At 44.0% G+C, this 11,235-nt stretch overlaps 1 protein-coding gene across 1 annotated transcript in view; it reads right to left on the reverse strand.

Moving 5' to 3' along the window:
* Nucleotides 1-11,235, reverse strand: part of SHROOM3 (shroom family member 3) — a 249,965-nt gene that overhangs the window by 193,387 nt on the left and 45,343 nt on the right. The window contains exon 2 of the mRNA XM_029234656.1: nucleotides 1,246-1,400. Coding sequence (XP_029090489.1) covers nucleotides 1,246-1,400 — 155 coding nt within the window. The remainder of the gene's footprint in view (nucleotides 1-1,245; nucleotides 1,401-11,235) is intronic.

Here is an 11,235-nt window from a genome sequence, read left to right on the forward strand (position 1 = left end):
GTGCCCCTAAGAGACTATATGAGACATGACGAGAAGACCAGCTTACTGTACACATCTTAAAAATGGCATGGGGCTTCCCTGGTGGCGCAGTGGTTGAGACTCCGCCTGCCGATGCAGGGGACACAGGTTCGTGCCCCGGTCCGGGAAGATCCCACATGCCGTGGAGCGGCTGGGCCCGTGAGCCATGGCCGCTGAGCCTGCGTGTCCGGAGCCTGTGCTCCGCAACGGGAGAGGCCACAACAGTGAGAAGCCCGCGTACCGCAAAAAAAACCCAAAAAACAAAACAAAACAAAAAAACGGCCTGGTTTGGTTAATGACTCCTGAAGTTCCACCAACTTAAACATTCTCGAGTATTATAACATTTATTTGTCATGTGATGCAGCCAAAACCTGATTAGTGAAGAAATATCCAAACATATGTAAGCCCAGGACCTAGTAGGTCAAAGTAATAACACTCAGGTGGCCTGGTGAAGCTGAACCAGAAGCATCTAGACTCCTTCGTCGCTCTTCCACTCACCAGCCCTGCCACCTTCAGTAACTTACTTAACCTCTTGCGTACAAAGTGAGGACAATGCTAGCTATCTCACCAGGTTCTTGCGCAGGTTCAATGAACATATTTACCTATGTTAATATAAAACATCTCCAGCAATGCTTGGCTTGTAATAATGATTGAAAAAAATTTTAACTTCCTTTCCTTTTCCATATGTAATTCCTTCACCACGAGTTGTTTTCCTGGAACTAAGAAGCTTCTTACTCTAAAGCATCATAACCAATCACAAGCCAAACCTTTTCCAGCAGAGGAACCACCACTATCACGACCAGAAAAACAAAACAAAGCAAACAAAAGCGGGAAGTCACTTGTTTTGATGACCTACCCTGCAGACCCCCGGGGTGGGTGAGGCTAATGGAATGCTCGTAAGGCACCAAGCCCACGGCTTTCTCCTGTCCCACAGGGAAACGACGCCTCATAGAGTCTGACCACATCGGGGATCAAGGTCACGTCTCAGCAAGCCCGGAAAGGTATAAAGTACAGTGAACCCTGCCAAGCCAGCCCCTGCTGGGAAAGCCAGGGTTTCACAAGACCGTAGCGTCTGAAATGTCTTCACAAGCTGCAAGATGGGCAAGGAAAATTGCGCGCGGGCTAGGGGCGGGGGCCGCCATAAGGATCCACGTGGCGAGGTTTAAAGAACAAGCTCTTTAGGGCGGGGGGGAGGCGGAGGAGGGACCTGGCGCACGCCCAGCCTACCTGCGCACCAGCAGCCGCAGGGTCTTGTAGGATCCTTTCACCAGGGAAACGGCCTCCCTCCGCGAGCTGCTCAGCACCACCGCGTTGATGCGCACCACCTCGTCCCCGGCCCGCAGTTTGGAGCTCACCAGGTCCGCTTTGCCCCCTTCTTCGATCTGCTCGGAAAGATGAGGATCCACAGGTGAGTGGCCCGGGGCCCTAGCCTGGACTCCCGCAGAGCCCGCTCCACCGGCTGCAGCCACGCCCTACTCCCATGGCCAACTTCAAGAAGGCAGGGATGGATGGCCTCCTGTCTCCACACCTTCCAGCCCCCAGCCTGCCCACAGAGGGCGCTCGGAAACCTAGGCTGAAGGGATGAAAGAACTCGGTTTCCATCCACAACCACTCACGACCTCCATCCAAAGTCCCTCAAAGCAACTGTTATATTCCTTTAGAAGTTGCGTTCTTCTTACCTCATTTATTTTTTATTGTCTAAAATGCTAACTCATGGGGTAAATAAACTGTGGTACCTCCGGACAATGGAATATTATTCAGCACCAAAAAAGAAATGAACTAACAGTCCATGCAAAGGCGTGGAAGAACTTTAAATGCACGTTATTAAGTGAAAGAAGCCAGTCCCAAAAGGCTATATATGGAACGTTTCCAACTCTATGACATTCTGGAAAAGGCAAAATTATGGCAACAATAGAAAGATGAGTGGTTAGATAGGTGGGAAGAATTGGCAGAGCACATAGGATGTTTAGGACAGTGACACTATTCTGTGTGATACTATAAGGTTGGATACATGACATCACACCATAGAACATACAACACCAAGTGTAAGCCCTAACGTAAGCTATCGACTTTGGGTGATAATGATGTGTCATTGTAGGTTCATCGGTTGTAACAAATACACCACTGTGATGGGGATGTTGGTAATGGGAGAGGCTATGCGAGGCAGTGAGGGGCAGGGGGTATATGGAGACGCTCTCTACTTTCTGCTCAGTTTTGCTGTGAACCTAAAACTGCTATAAAAAACAAAGTCTATTGAAAAGTGGAATTCATTCAACAAAGTGATTCAACACTTGCTGTATGCCAGAAATTGTTCCAGGAGCTAAGGCTGTAACAGTGGACAAAACAGACAGAAACCCTTGCTCTTCTGGTGCTTAAGGCAGAGGCAGGAAGCAAGCACTAAACATAATTATCAAGTAACTGCTGTGTTATGTTAGAAGTTGGTGAAGTGCTTTGGAAACCAACAGAGCAAAATAATGCTTGATCCTGTGGCGTGTCAATAATGATGAAAGGGAATAAAAAGGGAAAAAATAAAACAAAAACAAAAAACAAGTAAACCAACCTGACCCATATTTTTTCTTTTTTCAATAATTACTCCCCAGAATTGCCCCCATGTTCAAAAACCTTTAATAGGTCTCAATATATATAAAATAAACCAAATTCCTATAATAATTTTGTGAATTTGGTCCTCACCAGCTTTTATTTTAGCTAAAAGTAATACTTTATTTTTAAGATAATGTTCACTAATTTATTATTAAATCACTGTATATTCATTAGTTTATTATAAAGGATGAAAATAATTCAGAAAGTGTGTAAAGGGAAAGGGAAAAAGTGAATCTTACCCTGGCTCCCTCCATGTTACTCTCTAAAGGTAATGCCTGTTTACAGTGTAGTTTATGAATTTCATATACAGATGGTCCCTGACTTACTATGGTTCAATTTACGATTTTTCTACTTTACAGTGATGTGCAAGTGATATTCATTCAGTAGAAACTGTACTTTGAATTTTGAACTCCTGGACTAGCGATGTGTAGTCATGATGCTGGGCAAGGCAGCAGCCCCAGCTCCCAGTCAGCCACGTGGTCACCAAGGCGGATGACTGATACACTGATAACCATTCTGTAACCTTACAGCCATCCTGTTTTCACTTGCAGTATAGTAGTCGATAAATTACATGAAATATTCAACACTATTATTAAACAGACTTCGTTTTAGATGATTTGACCAACCGTAGGCTAATGTAAGTGTTCTGAGCATGTTTAAGGTGGGCTAAACTAAGTTCAGTAAGTTCGATGTATTAAATGCATTTTCGACTTAACGATATTGTCAACTTACAATGAATTTATTTTGACGTAACCCCATTGTAAGTCAAAGAAGACCTGTATATATATTTTTTTCTTTTTACAGAAACACCACACTATACACACGTCCTCAACTATCTTTTGGCATTTAACAGAGAGGCATTAAACTGAGGTGGTTAAGAGTTTGAGGAGTCAGACAAATAGCCTAAAGGAGGAAGTCACTTATTCTCTCCAGGCTTCAGACGTCTCCCTTATGAAGCAAGGATGATAACAGCACTGCCTCACAGCGCTGCAGAGAGGATTAATGAGATGAGCCACATGAACTGGTAAACACGGTTCCTGGCTTACGGTAGGATTTCAAAAGTGGTATCTACGGTTATCAAAAATCATGTATCATGAAGATACTTCCATTTATATCAGATTCTACTCTAACATCTCGGTAGGATTCATTTAGCTATTCTTTGCCGTTGGTCATTTCCCCGTGCTCTTCTATTCATTCTACTATCCCTGCCGACCTTCTATAAATTCACCTTTCCCCCAAACACACCGGGCCCACTCTAACCTCAAGGCCCTACACCAGCAACTCAGATTTCCCTCCACCTGGATTGCTCCCCGCTACCCACAGCACCCATGGACAACTCTAAAAGCTGCAGTGTACCCTCAGGCTTAAGGGCTGGGGCTCTGGAACCAGACTACCTGGCTCTGTCGCTTCCTAGCTGTGTGACTTTAGCCAGGTTATTTACTCTTACTGTGCCTCAGTTTCCTCTTCTGTATAAGGATAGTACTTACCACAGAGACTTTCGTGAGCATCAAGTGAGTTCATGCAAGTAAAGGGCTTAAACAGTGCCCAGCACATAGTGCCCATTCCCTGTCCATAGTCCCACCCCATCCCCAGCTTGGCTGTGAGCTCTGAAGATAGGAACCTAGACTCCATCTCTACTTACCCCAGAATGCCTCCCCAGAGCTTTGTGCACAGGACCTCCTCGTATTGGCTCACTCATGCAACAAAGATTCACTGAGCATCTACTGTGTGTCAGGTATGGAGCTAAAAGCTGAGGGGGCAATGACGAACACCACAGATACAACAGTCCCGTTTAAATTCCAGTGTGTAGAATTGAATCCCCTCTGTATTGTATGCCAACGTTTTCAATAAGATGAGAACGAAATGAGACCTAAGAAATGACCAATTTCTTACATAAAAAAAGGAAGTCAAGGGCTTTCCTGGTGGCGCAGTGGTTGAGAGTCCGCCTGCCGATGCACGGGACGCGGGTTCGTGCCCCAGTCCGGGAAGATCCCACGTGCCGCGGAGCGGCTGGGCCCGTGAGCCATGGCCGCTGAGCCTGTGCGTCCGGAGCCTGTGCTCCGCAACGGGAGAGGCCAAAACAGCGAGAGGCCCGCGTACCGCAAAAAAAAAAAAAAAAAAAAAAAGGAAGTCAAGAAAAGCTCATTTGTGTAGTTTATATCATGCTCTTCTCATGACTGATTTAATGCGAAAGCAAATGTTACGAGGAAGAAAGGCATAAAGAGTGTCGTTGTTCACTGTTCTGATAAACTATTTCCATAACGCTTTGTATTTACAGAGTTTCTCATGATCTCTTCACTTTGTACAGAATTTTGAGGCTTAAAGTGCTTACTTTCAACAAGTCAGGAAATTCCCTGGCAGTCCAGTGCTTAGGACTCGGCGCTTTCACTTACGGGGCGCTGGGTTTGATCCCTGGTCGGGGAACTAAGATTCCGCGAGCCACGCAGCGCGGCCGAAAAATAAAAACAATTATTTATAACTAAAACTGAAAAAAGTGGGGGCTGGGATGATTTTTTGGTATGGTATTTATTTACCAACCATCAGCTGGGCACCTGTGCTACGAATTGATTCTCAGATCTCTCCAAACTCTCTCTGATTGATTCATGCTGTCTTCGGGTTTTAATTCCTACCAGAGATGACTTTTAGACCTTTCCTCTAACACTAAGCCCTTACCCTATATTTTCAGTTTCTTTCTTCCTCTTCCTCCTTTTTCCTCCAAAGACCCCTCCTCCATCATGAAACTTCTCCTTATCAACCCAGATTGAATCTCTCTCTTTCTCTTCTAAACAATTTCTACCTGCCTGGAGACAAGCCATAGCACTACCTTTGTCATGGGTATTTCTGACCATGTCCTATCCCCTCTTCTAGGTTTTAAACTCCTAGAGGTCAGAAACTCTTTCATCCCAAATGTCTTTTGAGCATCTACCATATGTCAGGAGCTGTTCTAGGACTGGTGAAATGTCAAGGAAGGGAAAAAACTTTATGTTCTCCTTTCTTCGAGTTCACATTCTAGTATGTTCTTAGTATATTTCATACCTTTGTATTAAAATACTTGCACATTCACGGAGGCAGTTCAGAGAACGTACAGTGATCCAAACAAGGCTGGGTTCTTTCTGTTCTTTGGGTGTTTCAATTCATCCATAAACACAACTGTCCCTGGGAGGCCAGGCGATTTCTAGTGAATCATAGGAGCCCTAGGAGGTCTGCTTGGTGCTAGGATTTACCCAGGGGTTCTACCCAATAGGCCCAAGTGAGCCTGGAATTGAGCCAGTTGGGCACAAAGTGTAGACCCCTCATCTAACTCCTTTCAGCTAACCACATTACGGGCTGCCGTATTAGTCTGTGGATTACCTGGGACCCCCATGTTACCCCCCTCCTCCTCTGCCGCTGGCCCTTCTGCTGCCTTCCTATTTGGCAGCATCAGTGTCAGTGGGTGTTCTACCTGTTGGTAACTCAGATAGTACACCTGGTTGCCAAGAAAGTTGAAGCTATTGGCTAAAACAGGGCTGTGAATCACCATAACCTGTATTGTTGTCTCCATTTATTATCACAAATGAGAAATTGAGATATTGAGATGCATCTGCTGGTGCAGTGGTAACATAATTGATTTCAATCTATTGTGGCTAACTAAATGCATAAATCTTTTGTTGTTTTAAATCTATGAACCAATCAAGATTCATGAATTTCTTTATTATTATTATTATTATTATTTTGGCTGCATTGGGTCTTCGTTGCTGCACACAGGCTTTCTCTAGTTGCAGCGTGCAGGGGCTACTCTTCATTGCAATGCGTGGGCTTCTCATTGTGGTGGCTACTCTTGTTGCGGAGCGTAAGCTCTAGGCATGCAGGCTTCAGTAGCTGTGGCACACGGGCTCAGTAGTTGTGGCTCGCGGGCTCTAGAGTGCAGGCTCAGTAGTTGTGGCACACGGGCTTAGTTGCTCTGTGGCATGTGGGATCTTCCCGGACCAGGACTCGAACCCGTGTCCCCTGCGTTGGCAGGTGGATTCTTAACCACTGCACCACGGGGGAAGCCCTGCTTAAATCTTAAGTTTATGTCGATTATGCACACTGTTTATCTAAAAATCATTATTAGAACTTTTGCTCAAAGTACTTACGTGTCTTGTTCATCACCTGTTTCCCCAACAGAATGTCAGCCGCGTGGGGGCAGGGTCTTGGGTCTGTTTTGTTCGCTGCTGTGTCCCCAGTGCTCAGGACAGCGGACAGCGTGGGGCATAGCACTTGCTCGATATTTATTGTACGAGCGAATGAGTCCTCATCATCATTGCTATCAGTTGTTGAGTGCCTTCTGCGTTTCAGTAACTTTACTGCATCATCTTAAAAGTCACAAAGTCTCTGTAAGATATTATAATCTCCTTTTTCTAAACAGTAAGGCTCAGAGGGGTCAAATGACCTGCTGAGGGTTGCAAAGTCAGGAAAAGAGCAGAGCTGAGGCTGCTAGTCAAAGGCCACGCTCGCCAGCCTGCTGCCTTGAGAACCCCCCAGGTCTTTGTCCTCACGCGAACACTTCTTCACTTGTAGGCCCGATCCTTCACGTGCCCGGGAAACCTGACACCCAACACGCCTGCCTTCTCACCCTCCCCTTTCAGGGATCCTAAGAACTCCAGAGCTATTACATGAGCTCACAGGTTCAACAGAATTCATAGCTTACACATGAGAAAGAGTTGGCATTTCTGTGCCACTGGGACAAGGAGAAGACCCGGCCAAGTAAAACTGAACATGGAATGGTTTCCATTTATAATTCTATCTGGAGTTTTAATTAAAATCAAACTCATCCTGTAGACATCTACCACAGTTGAATTTCACCTGCATTCTAACCTCTGAATTCTTGAGTGATTGCTTTTCCTTTCCTGGCTACTTTCATTCCTGGATGATCCCAAGGGAGGAGTATGGGGAGGAAAGGGTAATTCAATAATTCACAGTCAATCCAACGAAACATACAATTTGTTTGCTGTTTTGTGCGATTGGTGATTTAAGGAGAGATACACTCTCCATAACTGCAAAATTATATTAAAGGAATAATACAGAAAAAATTAAAAAAATAAGTAGACAAAGAAATCTATGGGGCTTCCCTGGCAGTCCAGTGGTTAAGACTCCATGCTCCCAATGCAGGGGGCATGGGTTCAATCCCTGGCTGGGGAACTAAGATCCCGCATGCTGCGCGGTACGGCCTGAAAACAACAACAACAACAACAAAGAAATCTATTAAAAACCTTTCAAACAAAGCTGTTGGAGAGCTGTTGCTTTTTATTCACTTGGAATTGTCGTTACAACCTGGTGGGCATGCTTGGTTTTAAGCTGTACATAAAGTAGGGACAATGAAATAAAGTGAAACTAATAAAATTTCCTCCAAGGAACTATATCTGGCTCTGGGGTCCTATGAAATGAACAAGCATTTCTTGGACCCCAGAACTAATCGCTGGACTTTAAACAAAACAGAGAGACATCCCTACGAGTTGCACTGAGTGACATGAGGATACAGGTGTTATGCCTCCCTTTCTCATCACCTGCTGCTTGTCTAACCCCAAATCGTTAGGTTTATACTGTTGAAGACTCCTTTTTCAGGTCATAAAATGATGTGTATTGTAGTGGAAGAAAGAACACTGGGTTAAGAGTCAGGAATCCTGTGCCCTAATCCAGACTCTGGCCCTTTTTATCTGTAGGGTCCCGGATGAGTCTCTCATCCATAACATGACCTGTTGGTCATCTATTCCCACTTAAGATGACCAGCAAGGAAAATTCCACAGTTTTATTTTAAATTGGAATACATATACAACAGTTACTATTGAAAATTATATAGTCACTTTCTTTTGTTATTTTCTAAATAGGAGGTATATTATTTCTTTTTTTTAAATAAATTTATTTATTTATGTTTGGCTGTGTTGGCTCTTCATTGATGCTTGTGGGCTTTCTCTAGTTGCGGAGAGCGGGAGCTACTCTTCGTTGTGGTGCACGGGCTTCTCACTGCAGTGGCTTCTCTTGTTGCGGAGCACGGGCTCTAGGCATGCAGGCTTCAGTAGTTGTGGCTCGCGGGCCCTAGAGCGCAGGCTCAGTAGTTGTGGTGCACGGGCTTAGTTGCTGCGCGGCATGTGGGATCTTCCCGGACCAGGGCTCGAACCTGTGTCCCCTGCGTTGGCAGGTGGATTCTTAACCACTGCGCCACCAGGCAAGTCCCAGGAGGTATATTATTTCTTTTCTGAGGCTCATAACCTGGATGGAAAGCCCAAGAACAGAAGTGGAAGCAGTGTGGTGTGTAAAAACTGGGGGCTCGAGAGCCAGACCACATGGGTAAGAATCTCACTTCCAATACTGAGTGTTCTTGGGCGAAATATGCATCATGTCTGAGCATCCATCTCTTTAGCCTCAATATGGGAACGAGAAGACTAACCACACAGAGTTAGTGTGAGGATTACATGAACTAAAACATTGAAGTTTCCTTACACATAGCAAGGGCTCCATAAAAGTGTTTCCTGAATTACGGGGTTTTGTGGTTTTATTTAATAAGTTTAATACTTTTCTGACTGTTTCCACCACAAGAATGTGGTGGCAACTGCAGAGACCAAGGGGAAGAAATTTGCTTGGAGGGGGAAACAGGATTTACTTAAAGTCAAACAACAGGAGTTAACTTGATTTATAAGTGAAACAGGAGATAGTCTTTCCTTTGGAGGGAAGCTTTTATTTCAGAGAGTGGTCCCAGGGCAGGAAGTTACTTAGTGACACCTTATGGCCCATCCAAATGAGCTGCAGCCCCTGAAAACCTAGACATGCCCACAATTCTTGATTTACTGCTCACTGGGCAGAAGGATCTGATCTCAAAGGTAGGATAAAAGTCAAGCTTCACCTCAGCCACTCAACAAATCATTATCTTGCAGTTGTGGAGGTCAGAAGTCTAAATCGTGTCTCACTGGGCTAACACCAAGGTGTTATCATAGCTGTGTTCTTTCGGGGGCTCGAGGGACGAATCCATTCTCTTGCCTTTTCTAGCTTTTAAAGGATGCCTGGTGGCTCGTGGCCTCTTTCCTCTATCTTCCAAAGCCAGAGATGGCCAGTCCCATGCTACCTCGCTCTGACACTGACTCTCCTGCCTCCCTCTTTCCTTTACGAGGACCCTTGTGATTACGTTGGGCCCACCCAGATAACCTAGGAGAATCTCCCCAATCTCAAGGTCAGCTCAATTAGTAACCTTAATTCCACTTGCAATCTTAATTCCCTTTAGCCATGAAATATATTCCTTGGTTTAAGATGTAGACAACTTTGGGTTGGGGGCATTATTCCACCTATCATAACCACTAACTAGCTGTGTGATGGTAGGCAAAGTTATTACTTTCCTCTAAACCTCAGTTTACTTTCCAGAAAAACGGGGAAGGTGATGATCATAGCACCTACCCCTGGAGATTACTGAGAGAATGAAAGTAAATTATGACCCCTGCCTTCTCAGAAAGTATGCTCCTATTGTCTTCCCTCTCAGTGGAGTCCCTGAGCCCCTTCAGTCATTCTGTGCCACATCCCAGTGAACACCATTGAGCTTCAAAAAGGGGAGGGGCCAGGCCTGTAGAGAGAACAAGAGGCCAAGGCTAACTGGACCCCACCTAGGCCTCAATCCCCTCTTTCTGCTCCATTCAGATCAAAGACTTGGGCAAGTACTTTCTTTAAATCTACAGGCGTTTATTTATATTTTATTCCATTCCTCAAATAATTTCAGGCATCTTAGTTAGCATGGTTATTCCATGTTCCTAAGAAAGATCCTTTCAATTGCCCCATTTGCTTACATTCAAGTTATAGTGTTTCCATTCATTAGACTGATTCTGCTGTATTTATTCATGGAAATATACCATATTATGTATAATATACATATATGTATAGAACATCTATTAAAATGCACATATACAGAGAATATATATATAAACCACTTTTCAAAAATGAAAGGAGAACTTCTTTTCATTAGCCACTTCAATGGAAAGCTAGGATCTTCAGAAAATAAATAAAATCTACAAATCACATGTGTGTTTCATGTATTTCATAAGTATTCAGAGGAAGTCCACTTCTTGTTATCAATAAAATAGGAATGGGAATCACAAGCCAACAAGCATATATACATGGACACACATATGAAACATACATGCTTTACCTCATTTTAGATAACAATTTCCAATTCTTCCTTTATCAAATTTATATCAAACTTTCTGACATACTCAAATGATTAGGCTTTAGTTTCATCCTCTCTTTTTTTTCTACTCTTGGGTCTGGAAGAAATTCTAGTGGTCAAAAACTAAAATCAGGGGCAGCAAGAAGAAAAATGACAGATGTCTAGATGTTTTGAAGCTTTGAGCATCCACTCCTAAAAAAAATGCCTTAGCTGTCAGATCTCTAGCACTTAGTAAAGATGCCTTAGTTCTACTGTTCTAGGATGAGTTTCATGGGTGCCTAATGGTTCAATCTTAGGCCAGATATCCTTCTGCTTCCTAAGGAAAAGTCCACCTGAGCCAGAGAAAACAGTATGACATTCATTTTAACCTCATGAACTTTGTTTCCCAAAGATTCCTCTAGGTTTTTAGATTTATGATATTAAGAAAGCTTTAGCAAAAATAAATAAATAAA

The sequence above is a fragment of the Monodon monoceros genome, unplaced genomic scaffold (genome assembly GCF_005190385.1).
Source record: "Monodon monoceros isolate NGI ecotype Baffin Bay Population unplaced genomic scaffold, NGI_Narwhal_1 Super_Scaffold_20, whole genome shotgun sequence".
Classification (NCBI taxonomy): Eukaryota; Metazoa; Chordata; class Mammalia; order Artiodactyla; family Monodontidae; genus Monodon; species Monodon monoceros.